Source organism: Daphnia magna, linkage group LG1, assembly GCF_020631705.1.
Source record: "Daphnia magna isolate NIES linkage group LG1, ASM2063170v1.1, whole genome shotgun sequence".
Taxonomy (NCBI): Eukaryota; Metazoa; Arthropoda; class Branchiopoda; order Diplostraca; family Daphniidae; genus Daphnia; species Daphnia magna.
Window position 1 is genome coordinate 3,795,929 of NC_059182.1, and position 16,449 is coordinate 3,812,377.

The 16,449-nt window shown below is 41.3% G+C and overlaps 5 protein-coding genes and 1 long non-coding RNA gene across 8 annotated transcripts; 2 read left to right on the forward strand and 4 right to left on the reverse strand.

The window, feature by feature from the left end:
* Positions 1–56: 56 nt before the first annotated feature.
* Positions 57–1,942, reverse strand: LOC116931454 (zonadhesin). Of its 2 annotated transcripts, XM_032939088.2 has the most exons (4): positions 1,239–1,942; positions 1,045–1,119; positions 715–964; positions 57–618 (listed from the first exon to the last, which is right to left on the reverse strand). In XM_032939088.2, the coding sequence occupies exons 1-4, from the start codon at positions 1,248–1,250 to the stop codon at positions 344–346; spliced, it is 612 nt and encodes a 203-aa protein (XP_032794979.2). In that variant the 5' UTR covers positions 1,251–1,942; the 3' UTR covers positions 57–343. The 2 variants fall into 2 exon arrangements, with proteins under 2 accessions (XP_032794979.2, XP_032794978.2); XM_032939087.2 differs by having other exon boundaries at positions 57–964.
* Positions 1,943–2,244: 302 nt separating this feature from the next.
* LOC116931457 lies at positions 2,245–5,126 on the forward strand. Of its 2 annotated transcripts, none has more exons than XR_006644138.1 (6): positions 2,245–2,534; positions 3,251–3,488; positions 3,552–3,641; positions 3,701–4,586; positions 4,680–4,849; positions 4,935–5,126. It is a non-coding gene; the product is annotated as an uncharacterized LOC116931457 (long non-coding RNA). The 2 variants fall into 2 exon arrangements; XR_006644137.1 differs by having other exon boundaries at positions 4,972–5,126.
* Positions 5,127–5,442: 316 nt separating this feature from the next.
* LOC116931448 (mannan endo-1,4-beta-mannosidase) lies at positions 5,443–7,140 on the reverse strand. The gene is made up of 7 exons (XM_032939081.2): positions 6,842–7,140; positions 6,533–6,774; positions 6,298–6,467; positions 6,116–6,231; positions 5,919–6,055; positions 5,735–5,854; positions 5,443–5,674 (listed from the first exon to the last, which is right to left on the reverse strand). Exons 1-7 carry the CDS (start codon positions 7,074–7,076, stop codon positions 5,549–5,551), a joined length of 1,146 nt encoding a protein of 381 aa, XP_032794972.2. The 5' UTR covers positions 7,077–7,140; the 3' UTR covers positions 5,443–5,548.
* Positions 7,141–7,579: 439 nt separating this feature from the next.
* On the reverse strand, positions 7,580–9,332 carry LOC116931447 (mannan endo-1,4-beta-mannosidase). Its single transcript, XM_032939080.2, has 7 exons — positions 9,048–9,332; positions 8,738–8,979; positions 8,504–8,673; positions 8,331–8,446; positions 8,142–8,263; positions 7,961–8,080; positions 7,580–7,846 (listed from the first exon to the last, which is right to left on the reverse strand). The coding sequence occupies exons 1-7, from the start codon at positions 9,280–9,282 to the stop codon at positions 7,715–7,717; spliced, it is 1,137 nt and encodes a 378-aa protein (XP_032794971.2). The 5' UTR covers positions 9,283–9,332; the 3' UTR covers positions 7,580–7,714.
* Positions 9,333–10,281: 949 nt separating this feature from the next.
* LOC116931445 (calcium-activated chloride channel regulator 1) lies at positions 10,282–14,963 on the reverse strand. Its single transcript, XM_032939077.2, has 16 exons — positions 14,492–14,963; positions 14,150–14,435; positions 13,921–14,089; positions 13,788–13,857; positions 13,600–13,715; positions 13,444–13,540; positions 13,140–13,373; positions 12,784–13,077; positions 12,506–12,730; positions 12,052–12,445; positions 11,743–11,991; positions 11,098–11,674; positions 10,923–11,027; positions 10,649–10,865; positions 10,521–10,584; positions 10,282–10,463 (listed from the first exon to the last, which is right to left on the reverse strand). The coding sequence occupies exons 1-16, from the start codon at positions 14,657–14,659 to the stop codon at positions 10,399–10,401; spliced, it is 3,330 nt and encodes a 1,109-aa protein (XP_032794968.2). The 5' UTR covers positions 14,660–14,963; the 3' UTR covers positions 10,282–10,398.
* A 214-nt stretch (positions 14,964–15,177) lies between these two features.
* On the forward strand, positions 15,178–16,092 carry LOC116931442 (proline-rich receptor-like protein kinase PERK2). Its single transcript, XM_032939075.2, has one exon. It carries the CDS (start codon positions 15,322–15,324, stop codon positions 15,856–15,858), a length of 537 nt encoding a protein of 178 aa, XP_032794966.2. The 5' UTR covers positions 15,178–15,321; the 3' UTR covers positions 15,859–16,092.
* Positions 16,093–16,449: the final 357 nt, after the last annotated feature.

The window sequence follows — 16,449 nt, forward strand, 5'->3', positions numbered from 1 at the left end:
CAAAAAATATGAGCAGTATAAACCAGTTTTCTTTACGTTGTTTAAAAAGAGAATAATTCACAATAGTTTTTTTTTTATTAATGAGAGGTGTGTGATTTCTTTTTCTCTTTTTACAGGACGTACTACATGCACGTAACATACGTGAACTACAATATTACGTTTCCCCTTACTATTTATGCATGTTGATGTAATTACACGAAACTGACGACAATGCCCTAACAATAAAAATTAAAATCCACCATTATAACAATAACTTCAATAAAATCTCAGAACGAATAAGGAAAAACAATCGAAAGTGTAACTCCCGATGATGCGTCAATGGCTCAAAATTCAAACAGGGGTTTTAGTTGGTCAAAGACAAACTACGGTTTGCACCGGCTGTTTGGTTATTAGATCCTCTACCACAATTGCAACGACAAGTTCCTTCGAAACGACAGTGGCAAGGTACCCCACGTAACGATAAACGACAAGTGGCTGCCTCGTCTGCACTCTGCCCATCTTTCTTCTTTAAAGCAGACGTCCGTCCTTTGGCGGAGGACATGAGTTTAGTTAATTTTCTGCTCGTGACGATTCTTCGTTTGTTTGGAGTTAAGTTTGCCACAAAATTGTCCTGCATCGCTATAGGAACAGGCAGAGTAGATGTTTCAAGCTGGACTTCGTTCACGGTTGTAAGCAAAGCTTGGCTTTCAGTTACATCTTCAACTGGGATTTTACCTGCAACAGGTAGTGTGGTAGTCTCTGTTACCAGCGTTGTAGTTTCTCCTGGAACAGCTGTAACTTGTTCTATCGTTACGGTGGTCTCTTCGACATCGCTGGTGGTGTGTTCTGCAATTTCAGTTGTCTGTTCCGAAACTTTGGTGGCTTGCTCCGCTGCTCTAGAAGCCTCTTCTAACACTCTGGCAGCCTCCTCTGCCACTTTGGCAGCTTCCTTTTCACGAATAGCCTTAGGTTTCCATGGTTGCCTCTGTTGGTCGTAAACAAGTTGTACGTGAATACAATGCAAAGTATAACAATAACAAATGGTTCTTTCAGGTTGAAGTTTACCTTAATGGTTGTTAGCTGAGGGGCTGGCACGGCCTCTAACAGCGTCAAGCTGATGACCAAGAAAATAACACAAATCTATGCATTTAAAAGATGAGAATGAATCAAAATTAAGTTAATACGACAGTGAAAAGGATGTTGAAAAATACGAATAAAATACTAAATAATTAGAATGGTAATTTAAATTCAAAGTTCACCGAAAAACGCATTGTTTCGCCCGAGTTTTTTTGTTTTGTTTCACGGTTTGACACCAGTGACACTGTTAACAGGGATCTTAAGTACTCTCGTATTTATATAGTTTTAGACAAAGATTGACCTTGATGGAACCTGTTGCAGCACTCAGGTAGAGCTGACTGCCAGTCACGTGACTTTTGGATCAGCAAAGTCATATGCATAATATTTAAAACAAAAAACTGCAAGTTCTTGACAATCTGTGTAGATGATGTCCTTCAATAACCGGACAAAAGTAAAACGAAAGAAAATAAGTTACTATTCGCATCTTACTTTGATGAAGAGGGCTTCATCAATTATGCAAAATGTGCCAAAGTTGCCTTTGTCTAACTGCTACCAAAAATTGTTTGTCCTTCCTTTACTCGATTTGTGATTGATGAACATCAATCAAAATACACAGTTTATATAGATTTAATGGCTTAACGGAATCATCCATTAAATTTAGTATTACATGTAAAGAAAGTCAATAAGTTATTCGTGCAATCATTGTCTTTGATATCAGATAACGCAGAGCGCATTTTGCCAATTTGGAAAAATCAAAATCTACTCTAATATTCAAAAAATACATTAGAAAAACCGACGTATTCGTTTTGCTTTTCTAGCCTTGAAAATAGGGAGGGCAGTACGAATTTCCTGTCACGTAATCCTCTAGCAAATTGATTAGCTCCCATCTGTTATGTGATTGCGAAAGCACAAAGAGGAGACTCCAATGGAAGTAAATGGCAGTCAAAACTTCGGGAGCCTCTTGTTTGCGGAGCTGATGATTGAATTCATTAACCTTGATTTCATTTTTACACACAACGATATTTGGGGATTCCCCCAGTCAGATGCGAAACCTCACAGAATCTACTGTTCGAGGCGATTCGAGGTGAACCGCACAAACAGCTACATTTCTTGGCAAGGACATTGGTTTTCTGTTACCAAGTGATAAATACAGACGATATTAGCGCCATCTTTTTTCCTAAACCGGTATTGATTTGGCTGTGCCTTCCATTGCCGATTTGGATTGAGAGCTGGACCATTATCTTTGGCTTATGGGAACGTTAGCTATTGCTAGCGTTAGCCTTTTGTTGACACAGTACGTGTTTACCTGTAAGGTTAATAGTCACGTAGTTGCGATAAGTGGTTGTGTTCTAACAGTAGGGTAAAGTGATACGACGTTCGTGTGCTGCCTGCTGTCTAATCTCTGAGTTCCCCATTGCTTTAGTGATCTCAAGATAAAATGACATTTTGGAACATTGGGAAATGATTTCGTTTAGAAGGTAATTCAATCATCATGGCGTTTTTACTCTTTTAGAATATATTGAGCGTTTATTTAAATGAGTTGGCAACTTCATGCAGAAAATATGTAGCCTAATAAAGGGTAGGAAATATTGGTGGGGTATGGGAGCTATAATTTAATCCTTTATCTTACCCCTTCCTTTGAAAATGTGTAGGGACAAACAAAGCAAACAAAGGAAAGTTTCAAGTTGCCATCCCCCTGCATCATTTAAATATTCAGTACAACAACAAAACTAGGGTGCAGGAAAAAACTAAAACTGCAGTGGCTCATTTAAATATTTATGGAAATATGCTGAATACAGTAGGCAGCCAAAAAGAAAAGTCCTTGAAAAATAGTTTGGATTTCTTATACAAAAAAAAAAACAAAAAAAAAAAACAAGACCACCTCAATCACTTTCGTGTGCGTTGCAAAGTAGGGGTAGAGTATAGTACCTGCGGACGTACAGCTGACGTCACAAATTTGAGGGCAGAGTAAGAAAATAATTCAAATCATTTCTTGTTGTTCCTGACCACTTGGCGATTCATCTCTTTAGAAAGAGAAGCTGCCAGATCAGTCTTGGATTCGATCTGAATTACGATTTACATTTAATTTTTATTAATTGTTGTTAAAGGCATCTCGATTTGAAATCGGGATCGAGTAGCTTCAGACAAGAAATGAAAACTCATTTGTTTTAATCTGTTCTTTTATTATTGATAGGCTTTTCCTGCATCTTGTTTAACTGCCGGTAAAGTGTTGATGCAAAAATGTTCGTGCAACAACGAACTTCATACTGCAATCGGGAAATTGACGATACCTCCGGCGCCATTCTGTCCTTTCAGCTGGAGCATTCCACTATCTTGCGTTGTTTGATTATCGCAACAGGTGGAACCTGTCGTGCCACCGTTATAAGACCAAGACCAAACGCCCTGCCAAAACATCGGCAATAAACATCAAAGTAAATTTTTAATGCAATTAAGTTAAGTACCTGATAACCATTATCGTAACTGTACTGGAAAAGAGTTGGACTGGTTTCGGGACCGCCACAAACAGTGGCAAATTCACCAATCACCAAAGGCTTATCCAATCCGTAGGATGCGGCTGTAACCTTGTAATACAATCGAATATCATGTTAATCGTGCTAATGGACGTACACTTTTTTTTTCGTAGGTACTTTGAATGGTTCGCTGGGGTCCCATTGTCCGTTGTACGTGTAAGTGTGAAATTGGTAAAAATCTAATGTGCCTAAATTTCTACCACCTGCAGCTAGGAGACATTCGTCTGTGTAGTAATTTCCTGTTGAGATGGGATTAATTACAAAATTAAAAAACTCAAATTTTCAATCACATAACGTCAATTTAACTGGATTGTTCGTATGCGTCAGACTGGGCGTGTTCCGACCAAGAGCCTAAGGTAACGAGCGATGCGGGATTAGTTTCCTTGATGGCGTGCGTTTGCCAGTTGACGAACTTCAAATTACTTCAAGTTAATTTCAAGTTAATTTATTTTCCTTTCATTTATTTAATTGATTCTAAATGTACTTTTCCATAGGGATGGTGAGGCCTGTCCAACTGGCGTCCGTATTCGCAAGTGGAGTCGTATCGAAACATGGATTGTCATTCACCTGGTTAAGTAAAATGGCTCCTTCCGGCTCGTTCATAATTTCCCAAGCAGCGAGTGCAGGATGATCTCCCAAAGCTGCAACCATCGGCTATCAAAGATAATTTGACGTTAAAATCCGAAAAAGTTCGTTTTTTTTTTTTTTTAGGTTAGCACCTTGAGAGCGTTGTCGATGTAACTCTGCAGTTTGGCATCGTCGTAAAACAGGTTGATCGTGTTCTGATTTTCCAGGACTGCGCCGTTCCACAAAACGAAGATGACGAGAATATTTTTACTTTGCGCAAAATCCAGGAAGGATCGCATATCGTCGATGATTGTGCCCGTACTGTCGGGACTGGTCACGTATCCATTGCTGTCGTAGGTTGGAGTGTTTTGTCCTTCTACATGTACCCATTGCCCTGTCGTATCCCACGTTAGTGTCGTAAAGGATTTATTGGTATTTTTTGAACACTTACGAATTGAGTTTCCTCCGCTATTGGCGATCATGGTGAGCCAAGTCTCTAACGTCACCTTTGAATTGGATTCATAGAGGCCGTTTCCGAAGTCGTAGCCGTACGAATACCAAGCGATGTTGGCTCCAGACAGGAATACTTTCTGGCCATTGTAAAGGAAATCACGACCACTCGTCGTCAATCGGCCGACGCCCAACGTCACGCAAATACCCAGGAACAAGACGGACAGCCTCAGCATTTTAAAAAAGTAAGAGTTATTATTTTAACGAGTTTAGTTGGCAAGCAGGAAATTTTGATAACTGAATTTTCGAAACTGCTTTGACTTTGGATAGATGTAGACAACAACAACTTTGTTATCTTGTTATTTAGAATCATGGGAGAAATCCCGTGAATGAAACCAACGTGAACAGTTGATGGACACTGAATGATTATGACGGGAAAAAATGAGTTCAATGCGTGACACTGTTTACCATATGAAAATAAATTCACGCCATATATAAACAAAAATACATTATCGATATTGACTTGCTTTTTGGAATCGCTGGAAGTGAACCCGGCACGTGAACAACTGGTGGACGCCGACGGTTCTTTACGTGACACTGTTTGATTTCCATCGACGGGATCTGATAAATCACGGCTTTGAAAACAACATTCGATGACCATGTTACTTTGGAATCTCCACCAATTGTTGACAGTTGAAATTTAATGAAGGATATTCATAAGCACAATTGCTCTATTTGGGTTTGACTATTTATGGTATTTAATTTTCTTTAATTTTCGCAATTAGGATAGATTCTCCACCACACATTATAATTATTCATTATCGATAAGACGTAAAAATTCAAGGATCTTTCTGTGTATATTTTTCATTCTATAGTTTTTCGAATTCAATTGTTTTAAACAAATCTAATTCGTTTACAGAATCAACAGATGTTTCCAGGGCTGTCTACAGAGGGAAAGTGACGGCACCAGCGTTTCCATTTTGATCCTTAATTCTGGTCATGCCGAAATTCTGGGCCTCTTGCGAGTCGGTGCATTTGCCTTGTTCCAAATAATGCCAAGACCAGGCGCCCTGAAATCCATCAAAAATTATTAGCAATTCAACAGATTTTTGCATCTTTCTTATATTCACCTGGTAGCCATTGTCGTAGACGTATTGAAACATGTTCCCGATGTCGTCTCCCTCAGAGCAAACCGAAGCGAATTCACCGACCACCAGAGGCTTGTCGAGGCCGTACGAAGAGCCCGTCACCTTTGTGTAGGACATGGACATTTTGTTTACAAAGACTCGATCGAAAATGCCACCAAAATCCTACCTTGAATGGAGCATCGGGATTCCAGTATTGATTTCCTTGGCCGTCTTCATTCGAATAGGTGTGCATCTGATAGAAATCCAATTTTCCCGAGTTTCTGTTGCCAGCGGCTTTCAAACACGAATCCTTGTAATAGTTTCCTTTTCAAGAAATTGAAGGGTTATTAAGCAAAACAATCAACACAAATTCGTGTAGAGTACTTGACTGGGCCTTGCTGTCCGTCTGGGCATGTTCCGACCAAGAGCCAACAGTCACCAAGCAAGCGCTGTTCACCTGTTTAATCGCATCCGCTTGCCAGTTGACGAACGTCAAAATGCTGAAATCAAACCATCAATCAAGAAATGTTCAATTTTAATTCCATTAAAAAAAGGTGTAGACTCACTTTTGCATGGGGACATTTGTGAAGGCGAAACCAGCACCGGTGTCTTTCAACGGAGTTGTATCAAAACACGCATCGCTGTTGTACTGGTTATTCAATACCAATCCTTCAGGTTCGTTCATGATCTCCCAAGCTGCCAGTGCAGGATGGTTACCCAAGGCAGTTACCATGGGCTAACAAATTACGATCAATCTCAATTAAAACCCAATCGATAAAGTGATGGTGATGCGTATAGTACCTTTAACGCGTTGTCGATGTAGGTCTGCAATTTAGAATAATCGTAAAGCAAATTCAAAGCCTTTTCTTGCGGTCTTTCAGCTCCGTTCCATAACACGAAAATGACCATAAGATTCTTGCTCTGCGCGAAATCCAAGAAGGATCGCATATCGCTGATCATTGTTCCCGTATTGTCTGGACCGGTCACGTAACCGTTGCTGTCGAACGCGGGTGTGTTAGCACCATCAACATGCAACCACATTCCTTGAAATATAAAAAAAAAAAACACATTTAAAAAACATTAAATAAAAGACGTTTTGTGATTCCTTACGGACGGAATTGCCTCCATTGGCGTCGATCCTAGTGAGCCATGACTCGAGGGTGGATTTAGAATTTGCGGCATACTGACCATTACCGAAATCATAACCGTAAGAGTTCCATGCGATGTTGACACCTGACAAGAAAACCTTTTGGCCGTTGTAGTAAAAATCGCGGCCACTGACCGTCAGACGGCCGGCGCTCAGCGATACCCAACAGCAGAGCAATAACGTAGCAAGTTTGAACATCGTGCCGGTTCCTAGCCTTTTTTAAATTTCGCCACTGAACCTAGAGCACGTCAAAAACAATTGGGAATATTTAAAATTCAGGTGTATTTATACTGTCCTGAAACAGAGTCGATTGCATCCAACGAGGGCAGGGTAAACAAAACTTGTTATCGTCATCTCCCACGATTTGTTCTCACTGACAGTCCAAAGTGCACCTGTACTGGCCTGTTTTAATGATCGTTGGGTTTTTTTCTTCTTCTTGTGTTTGTAGTTTATCGTTATCAGGACTGTCTGTTTCGTCTATCAGGAATAGCCTAACCTTTTTTTTTGAAGGACTTAGTAAACAGTAAACAATCAATAAAACATGTTTACATTGACCAGGCCAGCTTTAATATCAGGTAGTGCATAATGTTTTATTTCTTAATCATAGGATTTAATCTATTTGGGATTTAAGTTTATGATGTTGGTAACATTTTAAACTATTCATTGGGGCGATAGTAGCTGAAATATTGATGGACAATGAATTTTTGGCGAATCGTTTATTCCCGAAAAAAAGGTCAAATCTGAACAGTAAATCGTGCAACGTCGGGACATGTTTTTTTCCAGCAACAATCACACAGAAGATTCAACTTGTCTTTGAAATCAAAATTACATAGTTTTTAAAATCCGACAGGGAAGGTGACAGCACCTGCGGCACCGTTCTGGCCTTTCAATTTGTTCATGCCGCTGTTTTGCGTCGCTTGAGTGTCGGAGCATTCACCTCCAGCGTTGTATTGCCATGACCACACGCCCTGCGAACACATCAAACCCGAAAATTAAACAATTTGTCAAACAATAGCCGTTTGTTTTTGTTTGTTTTTTCAATCCCCTCGATCCAACTCGGATTAATAAAATAGATTTTTAACCTGGTAACTGTTGTCGTAAGCATATTGGAAAAGATTTTGGATTCCCTCGTTCTGTGCGCAGACTGAAGCGAATTCTCCAATCACCAAGGGCTTGTCAAGTCCGTACGAAGAGCCAGACACCTATACTTATTAAATAACATTTATTTGAACTTTTCTAATTGATTTGCGTGTAAGCGAGTACTTTGAATGGAGCATCGGTATTCCATCGTCCGTTGTAGGAGTAGGTGTGCATTTGATAGAAATCCAGTTTGCCATTCGCTCTGCCACCACCAGCCACCAAGCAAGAATCAGTGTAGTAGTTTCCTACGTTTAACACATTTAAAATTTAAAGATATGTCAAAACTTGATTTTCTAAATTTTAATGACGTACTTGATTGGCTCTTGGTGTCTGTCTGGGCATGTTCCGACCAAGAACCCAATGTGACTAGTGCAGCGCTATTCGCTTGTTTCACACCATCCGCTTGCCAGTTGACAAACTTCAAAATGCTGCGAGATAACAAAAATCAATTTAAAATCATTTTCAAACCAAATTAGAAATCTTACTTTTGCATAGGAATGTAAAGATTAGTCCAGCCAGCACCGGTGTCTTTCAATGGTGTCGTATCGAAGCAAGGATTGCCGTTGGCTTGATTATTGAAAAGGGATCCCTCCGGTTCGTTGATGATTTCCCAAGCACCAAGGGCAGGATGATTGCCCAATGCGCTTACCATAGGCTTTAAAAAACATGAATTTAATTGGTTTTAAATTCAGTAGATGGTTAGAATCAAGTATATATACCTTTAGTGCGTTGTCGATGTAACTCTGCAGTTTAACTTCGTCCCAAAACAGGTTGATGGTGTTCTGTTCTCTCAGGTAAGCTCCGTTCCACAGGGCGAAGATCACCAAAATGTCCTTGGTTTGTGCAAAATCAAGGAACGAACGCATATCGTTGATCATGGTGCCTGTGCTATCGGGACCCGTAACCAAACCGTTGCTGTCGAACGCAGGTGTGTTGGCGCCTTCCACGTGCAACCAGATACCTTTATAATTGAACAGATCAAACAAATTTCAGCTGATTAGGAAATTAAGCAAAACTTGATGGACTTACGAATCGAATTGCCGCCGTTAGTGGAGATCTGCGTGAGCCAACTTTCCAGAGTCGATTTGGAATTGGCAGTGTATTGGCCATTGCCGAAATCGTAGCCGTAAGAGTTCCACGCGATGTTGGCACCTGACAGGAAAACCTTTTGCGCGTTGTAGTAAAAATCGCGGCCACTGGTCGTCAGACGACCGGCGCTCAGCGACGCCCAACAGCAGAGCAAAAGGCCAAGTAGTTTGAACATTCTTTTCGGATTGCTAACGAACAACAAACCCAATCTACGATGGATTTTTTTTTCAGATTCTTTATATACCTGCTGGGGACTGTAGCGTGCAAGTAAACACATTCGTTATCAATAGAGAATTGCGTTCAAGATCGTGCTCAAATGTTATCTAACGTCGCCTTTTGAATAAGACCCAATAGCAATGCACCGCGTTAATTCGTTTTTATTTTGCTCTGCACGTGCGTTGTTGACGTCATTCGGTTTACTCTAAGCGAAGGAGCGCGGAAAAAACAACTAAGCGAGGAAAATACAAATAAAAATCTCTTTGCTGCGGTATATTAATTTCGGACGTTTTTATGTAATAGCGAGAGTCAAGATAGTAACGGTTTATTTACACTCCGATTGCGCATGGCCGGCCATCTTTTCTGTCCACCCCTTTGTTGGCTCCTTCGTCATTTTTATGGCGCTGTACCGATTCGGTTGCCATTGTAAGGACGGGAAATGGTTTTCTAGTTTTCCTTACTTTTAATATTGAATATGGGGAATAGTTGTGTGTGATGATGATGAGTTTATTGTTGCCCAAGGTTTTTTTCCAATGACCGAGATAACAGTTAACAAGACGATTCCGATTTAAAGAGACTTACTGGTGAAGACTGCAAAGAGATTCAAAGATGAACGAAAAGCGACTGGAACATGACTGGCACAAGTAGGGCACAAGACTGACACAAGACTGACTGGCAATCGGGGAAAAGGGCAACATTTATACGAAGGAACAAGGTCATTTAGGGTTAGGTGTCGCAAAGGGAATTAATATTTTGCGTATAAATGTAACACCTATGTGGAGAATTCAAACGTTTGAAGGCAGAAGGTAGCAGAAGGTAGAAGGGAGATTGAAGGCCGGAGCCATCGGTAGATGACCTATTGGTGGAAAAGGGTTGGAAGCGTGGGAAAGAAGAAAGGGATGTAAGGAACGCGGCTGACCGTTCCTTACACCATAGAAACAACTTAAAACAAACGTCATTCAAAGTTCTTTAATCATTTATTGCTCGCCATCGTTTATCGCCAATATTCTTTACAGGAAAAACATAAAACATGTATCACTTTTCATGGAAAACGTTCTGGAACAATGCACACAGGCTAAACGAGTGACGCCTCGCTGTCAGCTCCCAGGATTATTCCAAATCTACTTAACGATGAGTTGCCTGGAACAAAAGAAAATGTAGCAACTCTAACACAACGTCACGTAAAAGACGTTATACTTGCGCTTGTTAATGTTTGCTCGGAATAAGATTTGAGCATCTGTTGATCTCCTCGGTAGGGTTCCTTCATCGCAAACATAACCCAATCAACGTAAAGCGAAAACTTTTAAAATTTAAAGTTTGGAAACCTTTTTCAACTGGGCTGCGAGGTAAGATGGGGAAGATGCTAATGGGGTGTTGTCGATATCTCCAAACTGCAACGTCCTCTTCATTTTGTTCTCGCTGTTGCTCATGTCCGATGGATACGCAAAGAACTTACGTTGCGGTGGTGGAGGAGGCACCTTCTTTGGACTCGGGGTAACATTCATTGGTGGCGATGCGTTGCCAGCCCAATCGCCACCGAAACTTTGGTCACATTTGGAATTAAGGCAAATTCTTAATGTTTGAAGGAAGGTATCACACCTGTAAGTAGAAAGACCTGGTCGTAAAGGTGGACGCTCATGGACTTTAGAATCTGCCGGTGCTTCGATCCTTGCGGTAGTGAAAATCCTTTCAGGTTGTTGATACCTATTCACAAACAACCCAAGTTCGATTGAAATAATCATCTAAAATTCCATTTAAAAAAAACGGGACATACACTTCTGATCCAGCAGAGTAACTATTATCAGACCATCTGGAAGAAAAATATTCATTCGATCGTCGTGGGGATGGAGTTGAATTAGCGTGAAAATCGGGCACTTCTGGTTCGCTCTTTCTCGCTGTTTCCTTGCTGCTATTCGGCGCTTTGAGATCTAACGTCGTTTCCCCAATTTGAATCCAATCGGCAGCCATTGCTTTCCTCTTTCGAGCATCAAGTTGACGACGAACGAAAACAATGGCGATGGCAACGAGAAGGAGCAGACACACGCAAGCCAAACCGATCAAAAACCAAAACAATGCTGCGGGTAATAATTGCGGTTCATCTTCGGGATCGATTGGAAAGATGATAGCTGGAACGTAAACTGTGGCTATGTTGGATGATTGGCCTTTATTGCCAGATGTATCCATCCCGTAAACGCGATAATACACGTTGCGGCTCTTGTTCGTTTTGGGAACATTAATCGTGTAAGTCATTCGGTCTAGAGAGCCCGGCAATGGCTGGATAGTCCCGTTAAAATAACTTGTTTCTACACCAGGTGTTCCATCATCTTCTCCAGTAATTGCAAACCATTTGACTGTATACAAAAAAGAAAAAATTGAAGTAGAATCAATCGAGACATTAGTTTCGTAATATAAGTTTTACTGTAATTGGTGGATGCATCGTAATCGTCTTTTGGGCCCGTCCAATTCAACTCCATTGTTGAGTTGTTTGAATTAAAATTAAGGATAGCCAAGTTGGTGATTCGTCCAGGAGGAAAGACATCACGACCGTCATATGGATAAATCAATTGAAAACTGCCTCCGTAAACGTAGCGGTTAAAACTAGTCGGACGAGGTGTCGGCTGGCTGGACGGAATCGAACTACCAGCCGAGGGATGTCCATTTAAAATACCTAATCCCAAACATTAACTTTATCAAAGGATTTAATTTCATTTGCATCGACGTAGACTACCAAAATCAACAGTCCCAGTGCCACCGATGATCTCGAGGATGTAAGAAAAGTGGGTTGAATAACGAGGCAAATTGATCAGCTGGGCCGAATAGATTCCATCGCCTTTCGTCACGTCCGACGGATTGTTTTCGTTCAGAGTAACGCTGATGATGACGTCCGTTGCGTTGTCACCGATTAAATGAACGACGGGATTCAAACCGCTAACCGCTCTTTGCTGTTCTGTCACTAAAGCATAGACGATCACACGCCCAGTTGCCCAGTTAATCGGTTGGTTCTGGAAAGAGTTGGTCCAGCTTTCGACTTTGACTGGGCTGATGGAATTAGCCTCGAACCAAACGTCCATCCGAACCATACTGGACCCAGTCACATCAATGAAGTAGGACCACGTCCCTTTCTATCCAACGTTTTCATTTAGAAATGAATCGAAAATTAAGTTAAATGTAATTTACACAACCTCGAAGGTGGTGATCTGACAATCTGCCGTGTACAGTGAGATTTCTTTGACAAGTAAAATGGAACACTCTTCGTTTAGAGGGCTGAATAGAAATCCTTTCCTGAAGTTCATGGCGTTCCCATCGTCGAGATGATAAAATGAAAACAGCAAATTAGTTGCAGGTGAATCGAGTTGGAAAGTGCCGTTAGTCCATCCAGAAAGCAATTGGATCGTTCGTTCCTCAATCTGATTAAAACATAATTGTTTGAAAAGATCAAGTCTTGTGTAAAAGTGGATACCTTTGCTCGATAGGATCGCATTCGGCTGTAGATGGATTGCATTGTATCAATGATCCACGTTTGGGGGTTCCAGTGTTTAGTCCCCGCCACCAATGGCGTTTTAGTCCAGGTAGGAATCGAATAGAGCCAACCGTCACGAGCCAAAGGCGAAAATAGTTTGGAAGTTTGAACGCTCAGCGCCAGAATGTGTGGCGCAATCAAATGGCGTCGAAATTCTTCGACATAAATGCTGAAATTCGAAGGTACTTGCTGTGCAGCTGTTACAAAAATAATCTCCATACCTTGGTGGAACATCTAGTGTTTAAAAACCAATTAATTCACAAGACCAAAAGGCAAGCAAGAATTAGAAAAAGTACTTGAACTGCGTTGTCAAGGGCAAGACCCAGTGCTGCTGTATTGCCACTGGTCTCTTGTATTTTATCCAGACTAGCCAACACCGAGTTTTTGGTCGTCATGTTAAGCTCAATCGGCTCTTGCACCTTTGAATAGCTATCGCCAAAAGTGTCGACGGAAACGAACGAGCCTTCGGGCAAGTACCAAATGAAATGCGAGGCGGCAAACTTGGCCTTTTCCATAAGATTATTGAGCACCTGAAATTCGTTTAAAAATGGATAAGCAAGAATTCCCAATTTGAACGGCTAATTTCTTTTTTCAACAAACCATCGCTGAAGAAACGTCCAAAACGATGTGATAACCGCGATGGGTATCGGTGGCCACACTGAACCGGGTTTGATTGCAGATCATTGATTGGCTATTACTGTAATTTCAACGCAAAGATCATTTTTAGAACAAATATTCATACCTTTTAATTATTACCTGATAAAATCGGAATGGCTGTAGACAATTTCAGAAACGCTGCGACCCCCACAGAGCCAATTCTGCTTAGTTGGAGGCGCTTTCAGGTGGTCATCTTTCGTGCACAAACGATTGATCTGCATTTAAAAAAAAATCAAATTAAACATTATGTATTGTTAAAAGATACGAACAAAAAGCAAATTGCGTACGGTTGGTAATTCAGTGCTAAACATGATGGAAGATGTGACGTTGTCATTGTCGTAGCTGTTCTGCCATTCGCTGTATCGATAATAATGAATGAAATCAAATATGTAAATGACATAGGAACAAATGACCCTATACTTTCCAAGCCAATTGCCTTTTAGCGGAACATTTGTACAACTGGTGGGCAAGATGGAAGATTCCGTCTGTGTTATTTGATAGCCATTCGGATATAAAGGATCCCCATTGATTCCAATCTCGTCAAAGACTCCGTAACGATAGTGGACCCATTCGTGCGCGATGGCAACACCTGAACAAAGCAGAAAATGAGTCAGATTGAGTACTGATCACTTGAATAGCTGAAACTTACCTTTAGCAGACGCTCCGTTAAGAAAACTAAGTGGTAGATGAACGGATCCCAACGAACTGACCCCACATCCACCGTATTGCAAACTGAATGGCCGACTACCGTAAGCGGGATGATCTTGACCCACAATAAAATCCGCTTGATGAATCCTCGGCCACGTAATGGAAGAATCCACCAAACAATTTCCATCGGCCGTCCAGTTTAATGGCACCAGTATAGTGACATTCCCCAGATAAGCTCGATTGTCTAGAGCTTTACACATGGCGTTAGAAGCCTCTTGCATCATTACCTGTACCAACCAAAAGGCATTGAATTTTCTGAATATTGAATGTATTCAATACCAACCTGAATCCTATCGATAATTTTGACGCAATCGGTGCTGGGAACATCGTCGTTAACGCGCACTACAACATTTTCGTAGCCTTGCTGGCCGAGTTTGATGAAAGACGATCCGACATTGACGGCCAGACATAAGACGGCCAAGCCAACGCCCATTGTCGGTTTGAAAAACATTGTTTTCAAGCCACGGGATAAGAGTCAAGTTTTATGCACTTTGTTTACGTTCACGTTTTAACACTCAGCCATTTTGAACCGAATTGAAATGGCGAACTGCCAAATGCGTCAAAAACAGGTAAACAATTAAAGACGCTGAATGTGTTTCACCTGTCGTTCAATGTTGCGTAAAACAACACCGCCTGGTGAACGATTAATAAAGATTTAAAACGGCGGTATCTTTCAGGCATCTGATAAGAATCTTCCTCCTCGTCGTTATTGCACGCTAGCGTTATCTATGTCACGATAACGCGTCAAACTTTCAAATGGTAAATAATAAATGGGTCTAATAGTCAACTAATCAAAAACGAAAAATAGGCGAGGGATAGACCAACAGGTCGAGTTGGAAAGAAAAAAAAAGAAAACTTGATAAACTTGACAGGGAGTAACGGTATAACGTGACTGGATATCAAAAGCGGGTTATCACGAAAACATTACTAAGGGACGAACGAATCACGGGTATCTAAAAAAAAAAAAATTACTCCCAGTTGTACAGGCCCCCCGTCTGAAAGTAAAACGAGGAAAATGTTGCGTTCAAAATCGTGACTTGTTTCACGGGCGTTTGCGTACAAGAGACGAATGATCAAGAGCGACGTCAGTTAGCATCGAGTAATTCATCAAGAATGGTGCCCATCGAGAAGGATAAAGAAGATGTTGATTCCAATAAACGGCCAACACCTTATTCATTACCACCCAAACCCAATTGGAAGTCCTTGTTCAACGGTACCCAAATCCTTCCACAAAAGTTGTCCATGTTACGTCCCTCCGAACTCAAAGTGTCCAACAAACCGCCTCCGTTGCAGAATGTCATCAGTCCGATATCACCTGAATCGCCATCTACATCGGCCCAAACATTCCCAGTTCCTATGCCGAGGAAAACGAGTTCCAGTGACTCGACGCCACACACGCCCGTGCCTCTTCCTCGCACAATATTCAACTTGCCACCGATCGATTCGACTTCAGTGCTACTAGGAAGAAGCACCAGCCTTCCAACAGAGAGAAAAGAGCCCCAAGTGAAGCTGAGATTGGCTCACAGCCTGTCCGATCCGCCCAATCAGCCCGTGAAAAAAGACGATCCAGGGCCGGCCCTTCCAAAATCGCCCATAACGACACCTTTGGAAGATCTAAACGAAGAGGAAGACGGAGATACGTGGCTTTGAAATGATCTATTCAACTGAAGAGTCATAAGAATTTGTAGTTTCTAATTTAAGTCATTCATGCAATTTCATTTGGGTTTGTGTACAGTTTAGTAGAATCTTCTCGTCCTTAATTTTGTTGTCTAGTACAGAAATGAATTTTCTAATCGTTGATATCGCTTAAATGTAACGGCGTCATAACTGGTCACGAGATAAAATAGAGCAAGACCAACAAAACTAAATAAAAACGAAACATTAGTGGAGATAAGAAACATATCTTACCACCGTTTCGAATTTTCTGCGTCAAACCGTTAGAAACATCAAAGTGCAGCAAATGAGTCGTCTCCAACGGTCAACACAACTCGCATCGAAGAACAGTTTTCGCCCGGTGCTTTGGTTCAACTAAAAATGACAACCAGTCTACGACATCCACCCGTTCCACGGCCTAGACAGTGTTGGAAGCAAAGCCAGACGACGCCATCGACGTTGAACTCAGCCAACAATTCAACCGAGTCACGCATCCAATTGAGCAACGACGACATGTACCGATTTCTTGGTAAACAATTCTGCCCACCTCAAACGTCCACGTCTGTTGCGGATTGGAAGCCCAAAATC